The sequence below is a fragment of the Rhipicephalus sanguineus genome, chromosome 8 (genome assembly GCF_013339695.2).
Source record: "Rhipicephalus sanguineus isolate Rsan-2018 chromosome 8, BIME_Rsan_1.4, whole genome shotgun sequence".
NCBI lineage: Eukaryota > Metazoa > Arthropoda > Arachnida > Ixodida > Ixodidae > Rhipicephalus > Rhipicephalus sanguineus.
This window is the reverse complement of record NC_051183.1, coordinates 15,693,204-15,714,337: the sequence shown is the minus strand read 5'-3', so window position 1 is coordinate 15,714,337 and position 21,134 is coordinate 15,693,204. Positions and strand designations below refer to the sequence as shown.

The 21,134-nt window shown below is 47.3% G+C and overlaps 2 protein-coding genes across 2 annotated transcripts; both read right to left on the bottom strand.

The window, feature by feature from the left end:
- Positions 1-408: 408 nt before the first annotated feature.
- LOC119402561 (serine-rich adhesin for platelets-like) lies at positions 409-10,135 on the bottom strand. Its single transcript, XM_037669711.2, has 4 exons — positions 9,783-10,135; positions 2,227-7,417; positions 1,359-1,454; positions 409-474 (listed from the first exon to the last, which is right to left on the bottom strand). Exons 1-4 carry the CDS (start codon positions 10,109-10,111, stop codon positions 409-411), a joined length of 5,682 nt encoding a protein of 1,893 aa, XP_037525639.1. The 5' UTR covers positions 10,112-10,135.
- LOC119402560 (uncharacterized) lies at positions 552-16,198 on the bottom strand. The gene is made up of 2 exons (XM_049418770.1): positions 14,070-16,198; positions 552-1,189 (listed from the first exon to the last, which is right to left on the bottom strand). Exon 1 carries the CDS (start codon positions 16,113-16,115, stop codon positions 14,685-14,687), a length of 1,431 nt encoding a protein of 476 aa, XP_049274727.1. The 5' UTR covers positions 16,116-16,198; the 3' UTR covers positions 552-1,189; positions 14,070-14,684.
- Between the last annotated feature and the right edge of the window lie 4,936 nt (positions 16,199-21,134).

Genomic DNA, 21,134 nt, shown 5'->3' with positions numbered 1-21,134 from the left:
CTCAGCGAAATGGTGACCGTGTGACACGAACCCCATCTCCCTCGAGGAAAAGACGAGGGAGTTAAACGGAGTTCACGGGTTCCCGTGTGACAGGGGTATAAACATACAAGCAGAAATGGAAAATACTTGGCAATCTTTGCTATGCATGTAGTTAGCTGCAGTGTTGCATTTACATTTTCACTGCAGTTGGCAGCTTGAGAAATTTGTTCGCAATGGCAAATAAACACTGCATCTAATCGTCTTATAAGAACTTGCCTTAAATAAACATTAGTAAGGTGTCTCAGTTATTACATATTACTGTTATGCTTACTTCAAATAGGCAGTTACACATCTGACTTTCTTCTAGAGACCTGGTGTACCCTGTCCTGCTACAACACACAAAAGGATATGCTGCAACAGATAAAAAAGTTACAGGCGCCACTTGTGCTGCCCCTGTCCGACCAATCCACCCGCGCAAGACAAAGTTACGAACCACTGTCAGAGAACACAAAATACTTGACACATTGTACAAGTTCTTAAAAAAGAAAAGAAAACTTCTGCCACGTCTTGGGCATGTAAAATCTAATTCAACAGAATACCGCATTAGCTGCATGTACAGCCTGTCCTTATTACAAACACAAACATTTTTGTAACACGACATGCTCGTTACGAGCGTACTCTTGCAACACTCATGTGGCCGTTAAACCTGTTATATTTACGTCATTATATCCAATAATTAATTACATTAATGTTCGTGACACTGAGGTTTGATAACACTTAGGAGCGTGAAAATCTGACTAGCAGGCTATGTGCCTGTGCATCGCAGTAATTTTACTTTATCACAGATTGTTCACTCAAGTTACTGATGCTGATGGCGCTTTGTAAGCGTATTTTTTTCCATCTGCACCTTTGCCAGCCTTGGAATGAATTGGCTGGCAACCACAATGCTACCCCAGTGCACTCTTGTTTCTGTGCTTTTATCTAACTAGTGCTGCAACTGAAGAGCATTTTTGGACAGGTTTTAGCCAAAACCACTTTTGACTCTGTATACACACGTAGTGCAACAAATTCTTGTTCAAACCGAACAAGAAACCCCTGAAATGGTAAAAACATGGAATGTTCCCATGTGCACATTAAATAACGCCTCTATATACAGGCACAATCACAAAACCTGGAATACTGTCAGAGTTCGTGAGTCCAAAAATAAAATCTGCACATGTACAAAAGAAACAATAAATTAACATTGCACCGTCACACACAGGCAGTTCCTGCCACCTTTAGCATTGTCCAAAAACTTGTAATGTCCGTACACTTCCGACTTTGGCTTTTTGGGTCATGAGAGAAGTTCGCGCTATCGCATGTCGCAGAGCTGCTCCTACTTGGCCATTTTCTAACTTGCACTTGAACCAAAGCACGAGTTTAAGGCACTTCTCCAATGGCACACGTACAATGATGCTATGGTTTGGCGGTGCCACCTGTGGGGACCCAGACAACCGTGCAAAAAGTGGCACCCATGCCAGGCTCGTCTCCGTCTTGCAAGACTTCTTTTTTAAGAATGTACCTCCCTTGGGATGGATGAAAAAGATGGCCTGCAGCATAAGCCTTTGTCGATTCAGTATTCTCCGCTCCGACAGAGCTGCTCCTTCCAGGCATGTCCAAACGGCACCTACATGCGGGTTCTGAACCAGATGCACCGGGTTCTGTTGAAACCGTCGGCCGGCTGTACTTATTGATTGCGGCTTTTGCAATAGGTGTACTGACAGCGTGGCTCGAGATATGTCTGTCACCTTTTCGAGCACTGCTGCAGCTCTGTGGAGGAAAACTTGGCAGCCCTCTTTTGCAACTGCTGTCATGTTGGTTTTTCTTCATTGCACGGCTTTTGGAATTGGCAAGGCTACTGGGACTGTGCCTGAGAACAGTTGCACTGGACACTGTGACATCTCTTGGAAGCGGTGCCTCTGCTCGTACGTCTGATGCGGGTGGACTCTCTACAGCCGTACGGAACGTGCAGGTGGAAGCAGTTCTTATACGACTGCTAACACAATGAGGAGCTGGAGCATCTCTTTCAATGGCAACATTCGTTCCCTGTTTTACTCTTCTCTCAGTGGTGGTATCTGTTGGCTTATTTGTAGAATACACTTGTGCAGCTGGAGATGATATTGCAACATCCACTGTTGCTTGTGTCAGTGTCTGTAGGTCAAGTTCTGGTGATTTGTTAGGCATGGCATCTAACGTCCCCTTGCTGACCACTGAAACATCCATAGGATCCAGTGCTTCGTCAGGAATAGACATGACCTGTTTGCACAGGTCCCAATCAACATCAAAGTCACAGCTGCCTGCCAGTCCAGCACAAGTGCTAGCAGTGACCTCATCCGCATAATCAACAGTGCCGTGCATGGCAAAGTCACTAACCATCTCTTCCGCCTGTTCCTTCTGCTTGTCAAACACATCGGTGGCTGGCACAGGAGTAGATTTAGGAATGCACTTCTCTGAAGGGTTCTCTGCAGACAGATCTTCGCAAGTTGCAGTTTTGCTGCAATCTGTTTGACGAATGGGCTCTGCGATGACTGCAGAACAACATTCGGTTGCTTCTTCGAGACTCTCATTTTTAACTGGTGCCGGACTGGCGGGAACATCAGCTACATTCTGCTCTTCCACCTGCACATCTCCCTCCGAATTGGGAAAATGGACCCAAATTTTAGCTGTAGAGCTTGAGGTGCTGTCTACTGCCAACCCCGTTACAGAGCTGGTAGAATTTGTGCACTGCAATTCTGACGCCACACCAAAAGCAGCTTCAGTCTGCGATTCCTGCAATGTGTCAATAACAGACACAAGATCACATTTCTCTCTCTTTCCTATGCTTGTCATAGATCGAAACTCATGTTCACTGGCAACTACAACCGTTGACTCTAGTTCATGTTTCATGCCGACGGCTGCCATGAACTGCGATTCCTCTCCAGTCAAATGGTTAATTTGCTCTATCGTGGCAACGATCGTCTCGGATAGCCATTCATATCCCACAACTATGGCAGCTGCAACTTCAGGCTCTGGAGGAGGAGTGGCAACCAATACATCATACTGAGGCTCCTGCCCAATAGAATTGCTCATTAAATGTGGTTTTATAGCAGTGACTGTTGCAGGTTGCGGTTCTTGTGCTGCTTTGGGAGCAGTCTTGGACTGAGAGTCTCCACTGAGATCAGCAAAAGTCACAGGCTGCAACGCTTGCTCGATAGCCACAGCAGCTGTGGGCTTCAATTCCATACGAGCAACAGTTGTGGTGGGCGATTCCTGTGCCACTCGAGCGGCTGTTACAATCATAGACTCCGTAATGGCATCACTGACAGCCATAGAATCTGCCTGCTGCCCCATAGCTGTAGTAGCTGCGGGCTTCAATTCTACGCCAGCAACAGTTGTGGAGTGCGATTCTTGTGCCGGCCCAGCAGCTGACATGAACGTAGACTCGATAATGACATTACTGACAGTCATGCAATCTGGCTCCTGCACCATGGCAACAGAATTTGTGAAATCCAATTCACGTGCTTCTGGAGCAAGAGTTATGAACCGAGTTTCCGCTGCTACATCAGGCAATGCTAGAAAATGTGGCTGTTCCGTCATGGCAGACTGCGATGCTTGTGCTGCTCCAGTGGCTGTCACAGAGTCACACACCACACCACCATCAGCTACAATGATAGATTGTGACTCCTGCCCCATGGAAGTAGTAGTTGTGGACTGTAATGCTATGGCAGTTACAGCTGTGGGCTCCGATTCACATGCTTCTGGAGCAACAGTCATGCACTGAGTTTCTGCACCAACATCAGGTAGTGTTGACTGTGGTGCCTCCATCACGGCAGCATTAGTTGTAGAACGTAATCCGGTGACAGTGGAAGCAAAAGACGGCGCTTCTTGTGCTGCTGCAAGAGCTGTTACAGACTCGATTTCAGCTGCAATATTCACTAACGTAATAGACTGTGGCTCCTGAGCCATGGCAGCACTAGTTGCGGACTGCAATTCCTGTGCTGCTCCAGCTGCTGTCGCAGACTGACCCTCCACAGCGACATCAGCAAGGGTTGTGGACTCTGGCTTCTGTGCCATGGAAGAAGTAGTAGCAGGCTGCAATTCCATGGAAGTTATAGCTGTGGACTCTGATTCATGTGCTTCTGGAGCAGTGGTCAAGGACTGTGCTTCTGCTGCAAGATCAGGTAATGTCTTAGGCTGTGTCTCTTCTGTCACGGCAGTAGTTGTAGACTGAAACACTGAGACATTTGGACCCGTGGAATGCGATTGCTGTGCTGCTCCAGCCGACAATGCAGGGTGAGAATCCCCACTGACATCAGCATGAGTCATGGACTGTGGCTCCTGCTCCATGGAAGTCGTCGTGGACTGTGATCCCACAGTCGTGACAGCTGTGGAACCTGATTCACGTGCTTCTGGAGCAATGGTCAAGGACTGTGCTTCAGCTGCAAGATCAGGTAATGTCTTAGGCTGTGCCTCTTCTGTCACGGCAGTAGTTGTAGACTGAAACTCTGAGACATTTGGACCCGTGGACTGCAATTGCTGTGCTGCTCCAGCAGACAATACAGAGTGGGAATCCCCACTGACATCAGCATGAGTCATGGACTGTGGCTCCTGCTCCATTGAAGTCGTTGTGGACTGTGATCCCACAGTCGTGACAGCTGTGGAACCTGATTCACGTGCTTCTGGAGCAGTGGTCAAGGACTGTGCTTCTGCTGCAAGATCAGGTAATGTCTTAGGCTGTGTCTCTTCTGTCACGGCAGTAGTTTTAGACTGGAACTCTGAGACATTTGGACCCGTGGAATGCGATTGCTGTGCTGCTCCAGCCGACAATGCAGGGTGAGAATCCCCACTGACATCAGCATGAGTCATGGACTGTGGCTCCTGCTCCATGGAAGTCGTTGTGGACTGTGATCCCACAGTCGTGACAGCTGTGGAACCTGATTCATCTGCTTCTGGAGCAGTGGTCAAGGACTGTGCTTCAGCTGCAAGATCAGGTAATGTCTTAGGCTGTGCCTCTTCTGTCACGGCAGTAGTTGTAGACTGAAACTCTGAGACATTTGGACCCATGGACTGCAATTGCTGTGCTGCTCCAGCAGACAATGCAGAGTGGGAATCCCCACTGACATCAGCATGAGTCATGGACTGTGGCTCCTGCTCCATTGAAGTCGTTGTGGACTGTGATCCCACAGTCGTGACAGCTGTGGAACCTGATTCACGTGCTTCTGGAGCAGTGGTCAAGGACTGTGCTTCTGCTGCAAGATCAGGTAATGTCTTAGGCTGTGTCTCTTCTGTCACGGCAGTAGTTTTAGACTGAAACTCTGAGACATTTGGACCCGTGGACTGCAATTGCTGTGCTGCTCCAGCAGACAATACAGACTGAGAATCCCCACTGACATCAGCATGAGTCATGAACTGTGGCTCCTGCTCCATTGAAGTCGTTGTGGACTGTGATCCCACAGTCGAGACAGCTGTGGAACCTGATTCACGTGCTTCTGGAGCAGTGGTCAAGGACTGTGCTTCTGCTGCAAGGTCAGGTAATGTCTTCGACTGTGTCTCCTCTGTCATGGCAGCAGTTGTAGACTGAAACTCCATGACACTCGAAGCCATGTACTGCAATTGTTGTACTGCTCCAGCAGACAATACAGACCGAGACTCCTCACCGACATCAGCATGAATCATGGACTGTGGCTCCTGCTCCATGGAAGTTGTTGTGGAGTGCAATCCTACAGCATTGACAGCTGTTGAATCTGATTCATCTGCTTCTGGAGCAGTGGTTATCAACTGCGCTTCTGCCACAAAATCAGCCTTTGACTGTGGCTCCTCCGTTACAGCTGCAGTAGTTGTAGACTGTAACTCAGTGGCAGTGGAAGCTGTTAAATGCATAGCCTGTGCTGCTCCAGTAGCCGTTGTGCACTCTGTTTCCCCTGCAACATTTGCTAAAGCCATGGACTGTGACTCCAGTGCTGTTCCAGCAGCTGTCACAATGTGAGACTCCATACCACCATCAGTAAAAGTCAAAGACTCTGGTGCAGGTATCTTGGCAGCATTTGTGGACTGTGATTCCTGCACCACTCCAGCAGGTGTCACGAACTGAAACTCTGCACTGACATCTGCAGAAGTCATGGATGGCGACTTCTGGGCCATGGCAGTACGGTTGGACTGAAACTCCGTGGTAGTTGACTGCAAGTCTTGTGCCACTCCAGCCGCTATCACCGACTGAGACTGTGAACCAGTGTTGTCAGACATCAGTGACTGTGATTCCTGAACCCTGGCAGTAACTGTGGACTGCAACTCCATGACACCGGCAGCTCTTGACTCCGAATGCTGTGCCTCTCCAGTGGCTGTTGTGGACAGAAGATCTGCACCACCACTGGCAAAAGTCATGGAGTGTGACTCCTGCACCACATTAGCAGTAGCTGTGGACTGCCATTCCTGTGCTACTCCAGTAGCTGCCGTAGACCGAGTTTCTGCTGCGATAGTAGCTAATGTCATAGACTGTGTTTCCTGCACCATGGTGGTGGTTATAGTACACTGCAATTTCTGTGCTTTTCCATCAGCTGCCACAGGGTGAGACTCTGAACTGATATTGGCAAAAGTCGTGGACTGTGGCTCCTGCATCACGGCACTAGGTGTGGACTGCAACTCCATGGCCGCCACTGGCTCTAATTCATGCGCTGCTCCAGCAGCTGTTCCAGCATGACACTCCGTGTCAACATCGGCTGAAGTCATAGATTTTGTCTCCTGCACCATGACTGCAGCATGCGTGAGCTGCTGTTCCTGTTCTACTCCAGCTGTCGTGTACTGTGCTTCTGCTGCATCAGCCAAAGCCATAGATTGCGTCTCCTGCACCATGACTGCAGCATGCGTGAGCTGCTGTTCCGGTTCTACTCCAGCTGTCGTGTACTGAGCTTCTGCTGCATCAGCCAAAGCCATAGATTGCGGCTCCTGCACCATTGTAGCAGAAATAGTGGACTGCATTTTCTGCACTTCCTCAGCGGCCATCATGGATTGTGGCTTCTGTCCCACACTAGTTGTGGATGTGCAGACCCGCCCGAGGCCAGTGTCTGAAGCGTCCTGTGTAAGTTCAGTCGAACGACGGAATGCATCGGTGATCTTGTCCTTTTTCGGGGCTTCCAATGGCTGCAGCAACTGAGAGGGGACGGCGTCTGGCTTGAGTCCGAAAATGCGACTGCTCACTGACACAAAGTGCTTTCTTTTGTCAAAGTGCTTAAAGCACACACGTGGGCTTAGTGGCCTGTTGATATCTTCGTCGATGGGCAGGTGTTGCAGCCATTCAGAACGAAGTGACTCTTCAGCTTGTTCGCTGGGAAGTGGAAAGAGCCAGAAGCCGGCGGGGACCTCTTCCTTAGCATGCGGGCATCCCGTCACAGAGCACTTGTATGCAGTGTTCTTTGTTTTGGAGCTGCAGTGAAAGAAAAATGAGAAATGTGAGCGAGTTAAGTTTAGAATAACATAGAGCTGAGCTAGTTGGTAGGGAGTCATGTTAAAGGACGAGGTGTGCAAACACAGACACAAGAGACACAAGTCAGGACAAAAGAAATGCCGACTAACGACTGAATAGGAGCACAGCGACGGAGAGGACAGTAGTCAAAAACTTATCTGCGCATGCCCAGGCAAGAGACGATACCTATCAATCCAGCACGCGTAGCGGTCTACGTGAGAGATAACTGTCCAGGCATTTGATTTCTTCTTTATGCAAGGTGATGCAACTTGGATAAAGAAGAACTTGTCTGGGCATGTGCAGATAACTTCTTGTGCATACTTTCTTTTCAGCTGCTGTGTGCCTTTTCAATTGTTAGTTGGCATTTGTTTCGTCCTGACCTTTCTCTTGTGTCTATGTTTGCACGGCCTGTCCTTTAACACGAGACTTAGGCCTAAGTTTATGCATACATACACTACAAGTCCACTGTAAATGCAACCCTAAAGAGAAAAATGATTTTGCTTGTGTAAGTAAATTACCCTTTCACGACGCCAAAAGCACTACTCTTGCAATAAGATGACACAGGGTAAATTCGAAAACACACAATATGAACATAAAGATGGCGCTGCTAGCTTAGATTTTCTGCACCAACTCGCCATAATGTCTTAAATTTCGGCCAGGTATGCTAAAGCCCAGATAATTCTTTATTGATTAAAATGAATTGTTATTTTTTAAGGAAGCCAGAGACTTAACAAAGAAAATTTAAGAAAGTTGTATTAAGCTAATGTGACCAGAACACACACAAAAAGAACTTTTAAATCAGTGGCATCACATTGACATTCAGATGCTAGGTTTTCTGAGTTAAATTCAGAAAGTGAAACTGATTTTCATTTTCTTTTCAAGGAAAGAACCTCTCATCACGATATTAACAATAAAGAACCCAAAAAAGAATTCATCAGTCTAAAATTATAATTCAAAGTTTCACTTAAAGGGGTCATGAAGCACCTCTTGGGCTTGTTGAAAAAACACATCCTGCGGAAAGCTGACACGGCTATGAACTGCTCTGCCAAATATTACAGTCGTGCGCGCCGCGTAAAGGCCACAAGCAGAGCACGAAGTTGCCGTTTCCTCAGGCGCCCTCTTTTCAAACAGAGGCCGGTTCTCACTCTCGTCGGTGGGCGGGGCGCGTCTGCACGTTGACGTCTCGGATCTGCCAGTTTACGTCGCAAGAGACATAGCATGCTTATTGGCCGATAGCCGATGTAAATCGAGAGCGGCGTTCGGATCAGATGCGCTTGTTGCTGCGGTGTGCTGCCCACTTGCCGGTGCCGCACTCCTCAGTACACGGTAGCCGCACTCGCGCAAGCGAATCACAGCGGGAGAGCGATCGCGTTTCATGACGCGCGCTGACGTAACTTCTTTCCCCAGTGCCATCCCTCCCTATGTAGCTTCCAGTGTGCTCGTCGGCGCGAGAAAAGAGAGAAAGCGCTGGAAGCGTGCGCCAAACCCCCGTAACTCCGCTGATTCTTGACAGATTCGAGAAATTTTTGCGGCAATCGATTCGGGGGGCAGTAAACTGTGATACTGAGGTCATTAGATCATTACTTGGGAAAGTGGTTCATGACCCCTTTAAGGGTCCATGTAAAGGCAACATGAGTGTGGTGCACATCTTCTTGTGGGCTTCTCACTTGGGAAAGCAATAAACTTGTCTTGACACCTGCCAGCAGCTGTTCAATTCTTTAATCTTGAAAGAGAGATATTTGTGGGGCTCATTTCTTTGTTAGACACAATGAAATGAATCCAAGTCTCGTTCTGGCAGACATAGTGCCTTAGGTTAGCAACAGCGATTTCTGCGATTCTGGCTGCATGCAAGACGCAGAATTCGTGAACTCAGTGGAACTGTGTTGACACGTCGGAATAATGTCCATTGCGGTGGGGAAAATTTTAAAATCAAAGTAAGATATTTTATACGTGTTGTCCGACTCTAGTGTGTGGAAAGCGTTAACACTGCATACCAAGGAAACGTAAATCGTCACTTTTGCGATGTCTCAAAATCGTGTCAGTACTGCTTTATTCATTTCAAATTACGTCATAAATATTACACACAGTTAAAGACAACAATTAGAGTCTATGTTTTTCTTTGCCTAATTGTATGTTGGATTCATTTGATTGTACTTCAAGTTTGAAACTTTGGTCTCATGGCCACCTTCATTCAAAGGCCTGTGAGATGCCTCCAAGGTGCAAGTGGCAGCAGTATTATCTATTTGTTTCCACGCTTATGTGCGCTGTTGGACAGTTCCCCCGAACATGCCGTTATAGTGAAAGTCCAAACCATGTGTACACTTACATGGGTTTTCTGAACGGTGGTGCCAGGGAGTAGCAAGCACCTCCCGCTTGTCTCTTCGCTCGCTGGGCAAAGTCCGAGCCGCTGGTTTTTTTTGCCTTCGTCCTGCTGCTGTGGGCCACGTCGTGAACGTTGTCACTGGTGTCTTTAGAATGACCGTCCCCCGTTGCCTCGGGTATCTTCTGAGCGCAAGAACCATGAGAAGCTGGATGCTGCGGTCTTGGTACCTTCAGCTGACACCGTGGGCTTGAAGGCTGGGACGTGCCTCTCTGGCTGGAAAGATCTTCACGGCTCGGTGAATGGCTCTGAGTGCTGTTTGGCCGCTCCATCATGTCAGTCACACGCTGTGCTGTTTGTCTGGGCACCTTAACTGGAGGGAAGGAAGCATTCGAAATATGAGACGTGGGTTTGGTGATAAACAGAATGAAATATTAGAAGATTGCTTTAAAAGAAAAAGAGTAACAGTGCAAACACATGACAAAGGAAGGACACCTACTGGTTACACTCCACTAACTAACACACTGTTTAGTCTTGGTGTGCCTGTCATTTGCTCTATTGTTACCAAGAATAACCATTGTCACCCAGCCATTCGTAGTGTGAAGCTACAAGCAAAACCGCTACGATTTCTCAGGAAACCTCCCAGTTGGAGATGCCGCTGCCTTTTGAAGTTGCACCCAACTACAGCTTAAACTTTGATTTAACGAAGTGATGACCATGGTCGAATTATTTCATTTAATGAGAAAATTCGTAAAATTGAGAAAGGGATTCTTGGGTCCTTCGAAATCTAAAATTGCAACATAGCTAAACTCAAAAGCTACCATGGCTTTCTTTTTTGCATCAACCCACAGCTGCACATGTGAAAAGTCCCAAGGACGGCCAGGACATGGAGCCTCCCATATTGCCCGGACATAGAGGGCACCATGTCCAGATGATGCAGACCAGATTAATGGACTGTTACATGAAGCTGTGATAGGCTACCTATATGTGAAGAAGCAAAGAAACAATGTCGCGATTGTGTGAGCAAGCCAATCGAAAAAGTTGTGAGGAGCCATGCATTCAGTGCTATTTATCATAAAATAAAGAAAGCAATCACCGCCTTCCCTGGCATCATTCATCATTCAGTACGTAAGAGCACTACCGAATGCTGAGTGCATTGTTCCTTGCATGAGTGCGGCGTGCAGCCTCGTCAAAATGAAGCTAGGGTGGTTACTAGGGCACCTAGATGTTTTAACAAGATAGCATTAGAGGACACACTCAAAGAAAAACCCATCTCTGTCAAAATTACAACGAAGCCACCGAATTTTTAGTCAGTTATTTCAGGAAGTTTCATTAAATTGGATTTCGAACCAAGTGAGTTCGTTAATTCGGGTCGATGACAACAATGAACTCTGTGGGTATTCGCTAGGGAATGAAAATTTCTTTGTTAGATCGGGAACTTCGTAAAATCGGATGCCGTTAGATCAAGCTTTATCTGCATAGCTTATCCTTTTCTTCTTGACATTACTCATTATATTCCATTGGATGGTGCTTAGTGTCGTTCATTCTTATTGCTCTCATAGTTTCACCCCAAATGCGATAATACCAGCAGACTCCACCAATTGCACATTTAAGCTGCCATTAACCGCTTAGCAGCATTGTAAAAACCCCATACACCCATTTAGTTGAGGTTGTGCTTGTGTTTGTACTTGTACCCGTACATGCGCAAATACAAAATGTAAGAACATTTGGGGGGGGGGGGGCAATACCTGTTCTCCTATCAGCCGATTCGGGTAACATATTTTCGACTAGCGCTGCTTGGTACTAATTGGACGCAACAGCGCCGTCAATGCATCGGCTGTGTACGGCATACAACTTCATATCAGCACACACACACACACACACACATGAATAAAGGTCCAGCGAATAGAACACTGATGTTGCCTGCGAGAGAGACAGACCACTGCGTGCGAACAGTCATTGCTTCAGTGAGGAGAAACAGCGAACGATTCTTTTTTTAGTGTTTTTGTCGCAACTTTACATCGTAAAGATCAGGCATTTTCGTTTCACATTTAACAAAGTGAGAAAAACACTAAAGAAGATTGAAACTTCTGACATGGTCTGTCCCATTTTTAGTATCACGAAACCACCGACAGTAGGGATAACAGCGCGGTGAAAACATGCTGCACAGAATAGACCTAGTGCTTCTACCAACTGCGACTTTACAATCCAACTCTGCCCTCATTTTGTTGCACTAAACGAAGGTACTGTTGTTTTTACCTGAGCTGTCACGGGTCCATGGCGTACCGCTACTACTTTTGGCTGTCGAAAAACGCGCGAAACCCGCATCAATAGCGTTAATAGTCGTACTGGAGGGAGCAGAACACAGCAGAACAGGGCAGTCAAGCTATGGAGCGACATTGTCACCGCAAGGCTGAAGCGCTGAAGCAAGGGTAACGCCATCTTGCTAAAGGGCGGATAAAAAAAAATCACAGCATATCCACGTGGTGAATGATGATGAGGGGGCGAAGCTCCGGAGAGAATCATCGTGAATGTTCTGTGTAACGCCCCATCAATCATCATATGAAGAGTGAGAAACACTGTGTGTATATTACAAACCCTTCATTATCACGGTAATCATGGCTTTATGGTCCATGAAGTGAAGGGACAGCGGCGTCCCTCGGATGGTCTTCTTGCCGCCATAAAGTATTGTAGGAAACTCTATGCTTGCCGCAGCCTGCCGCAGCCGTGCAGCTTGTTGTCGAGCAGCTTCGGCCTCGCGGGCTCGAACGGCGGGGTCTTCTCGGCGCAGCCGTGCAGCTTGTCGAACAGCTTCGGCTTCGCGGGCTCGAACGGCGGAATCTGCTTCGCGGCGTCGACGTGCAGCTTCGGCCTCGCGGGCTCTCACCTCAGGATTCTGTCTGCGAGCGCGCGCTGCCGCCGCCTTCCGTGCCCTCCGTTCCGCAGCCTTGTCTTCCATCTGGCGACTCCGAGCTAAAGAGAAAGCGTGCCAAGAGGGAGCCTCATGGCGCGTTACTTCTGAAATGTTGTCTTCGGGTGTTGTTGAAAACACGAGACGTAGTAAAGATGAAAGAACGCCACACAGGCCAATACGCACGAGAGTCTCACTCGTCAACGTCGTCTTCTTCTACTGCATACCAGAACGCGCGCTTCTCACGAACTAGAGGTGGCTACTAAAACCTACAAACGGAGGATGAGCATTCGGCGGGCCACACCAAAGGGGGTAGATCGCGCGGCCGTGGCCATACTCACGATTTTAACGTGGGTACTCATTCTTTCCTGTCCAATCCCAAACACAGAACGTTCAAGGTTGCGTTTCAAAGGTTAAAAAAATGTTAAGATTGAACAAAGAATTAACACACCAGGTTAACATCTCATTATCGTTCATGTAACATTTTAACATCAATATTTAACAAAAATGTCGATATACCGAAGAATGTAACTAAATAAAAGTTTAATAACATTTTGCTGCACACATACACTTCAGGAAGCAAACAATCAGTCATCTACACAACACACAGAAAGCAAGTAATCACTTCATTTAGGAAATGCGATTGGTTTCTGCTGTTTAACAGACACCAAATTATGGTTAATTACAGGACAACGCATTGCGTTCCATGCTGCTACACAAATTAAAGTAAAACGCGGTTCTCACATGTCAAATGACAGGCGTGCGCAGGGTGCCCCATTTCGAGGGCGAACACTCAACACTTACGAAAACAAGCTTGCAAACTTCGCAGTGGATGCAAAAATAAAAAGGAAGTGATGAAGTGCTTCCCAAAATGAACTGCCTTTAGTACCCGGCTTTCCGGGGGTGAAAATGGGAAGTAAACAGCTCTTAGAATGCTAACGATAACGTTTAAAAGACTGAAAATCTGACTAGCAGGCTACATGCCCTTGCATCACAGTAACTTGACTTTATCACATACTCTTCACTTAAGCTACTGACACCGATGGCGCATTTGTAAGCGTAGCTTTTTTTGATCTGTGTCTTCGTCGGCCATCGATGAATTGGTTGACAACCAAAATGCTACCCCAGTGCACTCTTGTTTCTGTGCTTTTATCTAACTAGTGCTGCAACTGCAGTGCATTTTAGGCCAGTTTTTAGCCAAGGCCACCACATTGACCCTGCATACACGCATAAGGCAACAAATTCTTGTTCAAACCGAACAGGAAACCATTAAAATGGCAAAAACATGGAACGTTCCCAGGTGCAGTTCACAAAACGGCTCTATATACAGGCACAATCACAAAACCTGAACACTAAAGATGTTCATATGTCGAAAAATAAACGTGCATTTCAGTAAAGAAACAATAAATTAACATTGAAACGTCACACACAGGCACTCCGTGCCATCTTTAACAATGAACATGCAATGTCCGGATGCTGATGCTGATGGCGCATAGCTTTTTTCATCTGCAGTTTTGCCAGCCAGAGATGAATTGGTGGTAACCACAATGCTACCTCAGCGCACCCTTGGTCAGCTTTTAACCAAGACCACCATGTTGACTCGTATACACACATAAGGCAACAAATTCTTGCACAAACAGAACAAGAAACCTCTAAAATAGTAAAAACACAGAACATTCAAATGAGCAATTTATAAAATGCCTCTATATACAGGCACAATCACAAAACTGGGAATAGTGACAGCGTTCGTGTGTCCAAAAATTAAATAAGCACATGTATTAGGAAAACAATAAATTAACAATGAAACGTCACACACAGGCACTCCCTGCCGTCTTAAGAGCATCGTCTATGAACATGCAATGTCCGGATACTTCCGGATTTGGCTTTTTGGGCCACGAGAGAAGTTTACGTGCTATCGCATGTTACACTGCTGCTTGTACTTCGCCAACCAAGGCATGGGTTTAAGGCACTTGTCCAATGGCACACGTACAACGGTGCTATGGTTTGGCGGTGCCACCTGTGGGGACCCAGACAACTGTGCAAAAAGTGGCACCCGTGCCAAGCTCGTCTCCGTCTTGCAAGACTTCTTTCTTAAGAACGTACCTCCCTTGGGATGGATGAAAAAGATGGCCTGCAGCATAAGCCTTTGTCGATTCAGTATTCTCTGCTCCGACGGCGCTGCTCCTGCCAGGCAAGTCCGAATGGCGCATACGTGTGGGCTCTGAACCAGATGCACTGGGTTCTGTTGAAACCGCCGCCCAGCTGTTCTTACCGAATGCGGCTTTCGCAACAGGTGTACTGACAGCACAGCTTGAGACACGTAGGCCATGCTTTTGACCACTGCTACAGCTCTGTGGAGGAAAACTTGGCAGCCCTCTTTTGCAACTGCTGTCGTGTTGGTTTCTCTCCATTGCGCGGCTCTTAGAATTGGCAAGGTTACTGGGACTGTGACTGAGCACAGTTGCACTGGACACCGTGACCTTTCTTGGAAGCGGTGCCTGTGCTCGTACATCTGATGCGTGTGGACTCTCTACAGCTGTGCGGATTGCAAAGGTGGAAGCATTGCTCCTGGGATGAGGAGCTGGATCATCTCTTTCAATGGCAACATTCGTTCCCTGCTTTACTATTCTCTCAGTGTTGATATCCATAGGCTTATTTGTAGAATACACCTGTGTAGCTGGATATGACGTTACAGCATCCTCTGATGCTTGTGGCAGTGTCTGTAGGTCATGTTCTAGACATTTGTTATCTATGGCACCTGACACCTCTTTGTTAGCCATTGAAAGCTTTTGAGTCAAAGGAACCAATGGTTCATCAGGAACAGAGATGACCTGATTGCACAGGTCCCAGTCGACATTAGAGTCACAGCTGCCGGCACAGCTGCCTACACAAGTGATAACAGTGATCTCGTCCACATAATCAACACCACCATGAGTGGCCAAGCAACTAACAATCTCTTCCGCCTGTTCCGCCTGCTTGTCAGACATATTGGTGACCGGCACGGGAGCAGATTTAGGAATGCACTTCTCTGAGGGGCTGTCTGACGACAGATCTTCGCAAGTTTCAGTGTTTCTGTCATCTGTTTGACGAATGGGCTCTGTGATGACTACGGGACAGTATTCGGTTGCTTCCTCGGGACTCTCAGTTCTCATTGGTGCTGGACTAGCGGGAACATCAGCGACATTCTTCTCTTCCACCTGCAAATCTCCCTCCAAATCGGGAAGATGGAGCCAAAATTTAGCTATAGACTTTGAGGTGTTGTCTACTGCCAACCTCGTTACAGAGCTGATAGAATTTGCAGTCTGTGGTTCCTGCACTGTGTCAACAACAGATACAATCTCATATTTCTCTCCCTTTCCTATACTCGTCACAGATTGCAATTCGTGTTCGTGGTCAACTGCAGTCGTCGACTGTAGTTCTTGTCTCATGTCAATGGTTGTCGTGAACGGCAACTCTTGTCCAGTCAAATTATTAATTTCCTCTATCGTGGCAAGGATGGTTTTGGCCTGCAATTCGCATCCCACAACTATGCCAGTTGAAGGTTCAGACTCTGGAGGAATGATGACCAATAGCTCGCAGTGAGGCTCCTGCCTAAGGGAATCAGTGGTTACATGCTTCATAGCAGTGACTGCTGGACACTGTAGTTCTTGTGCTGCTTCAGCCGCAGTCTTGGACAGGGGGTCTGCATTGAGATTGACAAAACTCACGGGCTGCAACTCCTGCTCCATGGTCACAGTAGCTGTAAGCTTCAATTCTGCTTCAGCAGCTGTCACGATCTTGGACTCTGTAATGACATTACTGACAGTCATGGGATCTGGCTCTTGCACCATGACAGCAGCATTTGTGGAATCTGATTCATGTGCTTCTGGAGCAGAAGTTATGAACTGAGTTTCAGCTGCGACATCGGGTAATGCTTGGAACTGTGGCTCCTCCATCATAGTAGACTGCAACTCTTGTGCTTCCCCAGCTGCTATTGCCGACTGAGACTCCACACTGACATCAGCATGAGTCAAGGACTGTGGCTCCTGCTCCATGGAAATCGTTGTTGTGGACTGCAATTCATTGCAATTCAGTGCAAATCGTTGTTGTGGACTGCAATGTACTGCCATGGCAGTACATTCAGACTGACACTCCGTGGTAGTTGACTTCATTTTCTGAGAAGTAGGTGACTGTGTAGTTGACTGTGTTTTCTGAGAAATAGCACACTGCGTTTTCTGCACTTCCCCAACAGCTGTCATGGATTGTGGCTTCTGTGCCACAGCAGTTGTGGATGTGCAGACTTGCCTAAGGCCAGTGTCTGAAGTGTGCTGTGCAAGTTCGGTTGAACGGAATGCATTGGTGAGCTTGCCTTTTTCTGGTGTCTTCGATGGCTGTGGCAATTTGAAGGGGACAGCGTCTAGCTTCACTCCGGTAATGCGACGGCTCGCTATCACAAAGTGCTTTCCTGCGTCAAAGTGTTTAAAGCACACGCGTGGACTTAATGGCCTGTTGACATTGTTGTCGATGGGCACGCGTTGCAGCCACTCGGAGCGAAGTGACGCTTCAGCTTGTTCGTCGGGTAGTGGAAAGAGCCAGAGGCCGGCAGGCCTCCTTCCCTGAGCATGCGGGCATCCCGTCACAGAGCACTTGTACGCGATGTTCATATGGGAACTGCAGAGAAAGAAAAAATGAAAAATGGGGGAGAGTCAAGTCGTAAGTTCTTGCATACATACAATGCAGAGCACTGTTATTGCGGCCCTAAACAGAAAAAAACGCCAGACCTGCGCGGAAAGTGCAGCACAGTAACAGCGAAAAATGGAAGAGTGGCTCTTCTAGAGCCTGTCGTAAACTTTCCTGGGGCTGCTAATACTAATAGTACACTAGTACTAATACTAATAATAGTACTAATACTAATAATAGTACACTTGCAAGGAGCCCACTACACCATAAATAAAATTTTGTCAAGTTGGGAAGCACCCACTACACCCTTATTCATCATTCTGCAGAGAATCGAGGTAGCTGCTCCATATCTGCAAGGCATTATGTGCACTTTGTTGATGCAGTGGCTGATGACAATGAAGAATTATGGCTGAGCCCTTTGTAATGGGTTGGCAGATTTAAACGACCCATTACTTACGTAATTCGCATTGTGTGATGCGCGGTTGTTATTTTACTCTTACCACGCTATATTACATGTGTTAACATTAGAGAGAGAGAACTTCGTTGAAGTCCTGAGGAAACGGAGCATGGGGGAATTATGGGCTTCCATTGCAACTAATACGAGTGCACTTGCGAGGTCCCCACTACTCTATAAATCATCATGATTTTTGTGAAGTAGGGAATCATCCAATATGCCATTATTCGTCATTCTGGATGAAGTGTGGCACCTGCGACGCACCTGTAAGGCATTGTGTGCACTTTGTTGATGCTATGGGTGATGACGATGCAGAATCATGGCCGAGCCTTTTGTATTGGGTTGGAAGCATTCAACGGCCCACTAGTTATGCAATTCGCATTGTTTGACGCCTGGTTGTTATTTTACTCGTCTATCATGCTATATTACTTGTGTTAACATCGTTCCTTCTTGGCACGAAGCCTGTACAGGGTCCTTTTTGCGAAGGAGTTTCAAGCACTGGCATGGCTCTGTGGCAGAATAATGGGCTGCCACGGAGGGGGCGGAGGTTCGAACCCCGTTCCATCCCGGTTATTTTTTTTCTTATTTCGCACGACAGTCGTTACGGACAGCGGCGGACAGCTATGTCGCCATAAACGGCTATTGTTGTGATCTCATAACAGCTTTCGCTGTAAAATGATTTTCCTTGTGCTGGTAAATTGCTCTTTCACAACACCAAAACCACAGCTGTAGCAATGAGATAAAACATAGTAAATTAGAAAACGCACAAGAAGAACAAATTACACCATCTCCCGCTAAAGGGGACCATGAGGCGATGCGAAGCCGGAGCACTTGCACGATCGCATTCCGTTGGCGATCGTTGGGCATGCTACCGACCTCGCGTCGTGGAACGCGAAGAGGGACGCTACGCGCGTCGTATCTTCCATCTTGCCTGGCCGTTAATTCTCACAGGGCGAGCGGGGAACGCGGTCGACAGGCGGGCGAGAGGGGGGCAGCTTAGGAGAGAAGAGAGAAGGGGAGGGGACGCGCATGCGCTCGAGCTCACTGCGGCATTGCGCAGGAGAGAATTTCGGCATGTCTAGCCCGCGTTTCAGAGGAAGAGTGGAAAGGGTGAGGGGAGAGGGGTATGGGGGAGGGGAAGTGGAGAGGGAAAGTGGAGAGGGGAAGTGGTAAGTGCAGAGGAGGTGTGTGGAGAGGGTATGCGCATGCGCAGTAAGGCTGGTCACGCCGCACACCACCACCACCGGATTGAGCTCCGCCTTAAGATACTTCGCATCTAATATGCAGATGGCGTTCAAACCTTGAATTTTCTGCACCAACTCGCCACGATGCCATAAATATTGTCCAGGTCTGCTAAAGCCTGCATAATTCGTTATCGCATTGTGTTCTCATGAAGCCAGAGGTTCAAAGAAAAGAGATTTTGGGAATATTTATTGAGCCAAAGTGGCCAAAACACAAAAAAAGTGATATCAGTGACGTCACATTGACATTTGGATGCTGCGTTTTTGGCGTAAAATTCTGATAATGAAGCTGAATTTCGTTTTCTCTTCAGAAGAAGAGCCTACAATCAGAATATTAACACAAAGCTTTGAAAAACGAGTTTATAAGTCTAAATTTAATATTTTAATTCAGGGTGCCTGTAAAGGCAACGCGAGTGTGGTGCACAGCTTGAATTCTCGCTCTGGCAAGCAATAAACTTGTCATGCCATTTGCCAGCAGCTGTTCACATACGGTTCTTGCATGTTCTATTAAAAAAAATACCCGAGTCCAAGCCGGCATGGAACCTAGGCATTTTGCGTGGCAGTCAAATATTCTAATGCAGAGCCACACCAGTGCTTTAAACTTCCTCAGGAAATGTCATATATAGGCATTATGCCGAAGGACAGATTGCTCTACAATGTGTCCTTCGGTTATCAGCTGATGGTCACCATAAGAGTCTGTTCGTGTGTATGCCAGTCATACTTCTGTCAATGCTCCGTGCTGCTGCACGCTGCTGCACTCTTCAAGTGGGATCGCAAAAAAAAACGTCACAGTTTCGCCGCAACGGCGAAGCAATGAATGTGATAGCAACAAATTAGAATGTCACACGAAGAACAGCAAGCAGCTCAGTACTTGCAATGCGCCGCTCAAGCGCAAAGGACTGGCGAAAAGAACACACACAGGACGACCGCGAACTAACAACGTTCACAGCTCGACACTTGCAGCGCACTGCTCAAACACAAGGAAGGACACTCGAAAAGAACGCACAGTTACACACAGGACGAGCGCGAACTAACTGTTGCGGTTGTTACTTCTTCGTGTTTGAGCAGCGCGCTACAACCCAACACTCTTAGACTTCTTTTTCTTTAGAAATGCGGCGCGTGGAGTGACCCCTCCGCGTCTCCTGCCGCGTGGTGGCTTTAGACGCACTGTTTACTCGGCATTCCACATCGTCAGTGGCTACAGAAAGGGGCCACCTTTTAGTGCGCATCTGAAGAAAAATGTAGGAGCGTTGCTTTAAGCACGCCCTTCGGATCTCGCGGGTAATACTACACATACTGAAGCACCTCCGAGCTCTGCGTGCCGTTAGCGTTAAATGGTGTATATGAATAGCTCGCCGTTGTTATGCTAAACAGCTGGAGGCACGTGGCCGAGTTGTTTAAGGCAGCGCGCTGCGAGCGAGCGGTCGAAGGTTCGAATCCCGGTGGTGGGCTTCGGAATTGTTTTTTCTATTTATTTTTCTTTGTGGCTTTTATTTATATACACATACATATACATATCCGGGACATGACGGCGTCGACAGACGGCGACGGCAAAAACCAGCCGAGAGTGTCCATATAATTGCTATTGCAAGAAAATTAAAATACAAACTTGCTACCATATTTAACATACTCAGGTTTTACCAGTTTGCTCTGGGACGTGGATGCGTTAACATGCAATGCATACGTCAGTCTTAAACGAGAGAAGGGAATTTATTCAAGGGGCCAATTTCTTTGGTAGAACTAGCCAAATGAATCCAACTCTCGTTAATTCATAGCGAGGGCCTCGCCCCAGTAGACTTAATGCCTTAGGTTAGCATGCGAGGGTTTATTGATCAGTCGCCACTTTGTGCAAAGACCATGTGCCATGTGACACCCTTTGGCGAAAAAAGTTTTCCACACTCGCCGCCTTAGCTACAAGTGGCACTGGCTAACACTACCACTACATGTTCAGAAACACCCAACAACGTGGACAAGGAGGCGCCTTTCATCGTAGTTCAATTTGTAGAGCATCGGACATATAATTTGAAGGTTGTGGATTCGGATCCCACTGACAGAAAAAGGGTGTTTCTAATGCTGACTTTAATTCATTTTAA

Coding starts and splice junctions, on each gene's coding strand:
- LOC119402561 (XM_037669711.2), bottom strand. CDS start 10,111: ATGATGGAGCGGCCAAACAGCACTCAGAGCCATTCACCGAGCCGTGAA. Junction 7,418..9,782: donor CCACCGTTCAGAAAACCCAT/GTAAGTGTACAC, acceptor CTTTCACTGCAG/CTCCAAAACAAAGAACACTG. Junction 1,455..2,226: donor ATCCTATGGATGTTTCAGTG/GTCAGCAAGGGG, acceptor GGGTCCCCACAG/GTGGCACCGCCAAACCATAG.
- LOC119402560 (XM_049418770.1), bottom strand. CDS start 16,115: ATGAGACAAGAACTACAGTCGACGACTGCAGTTGACCACGAACACGAA.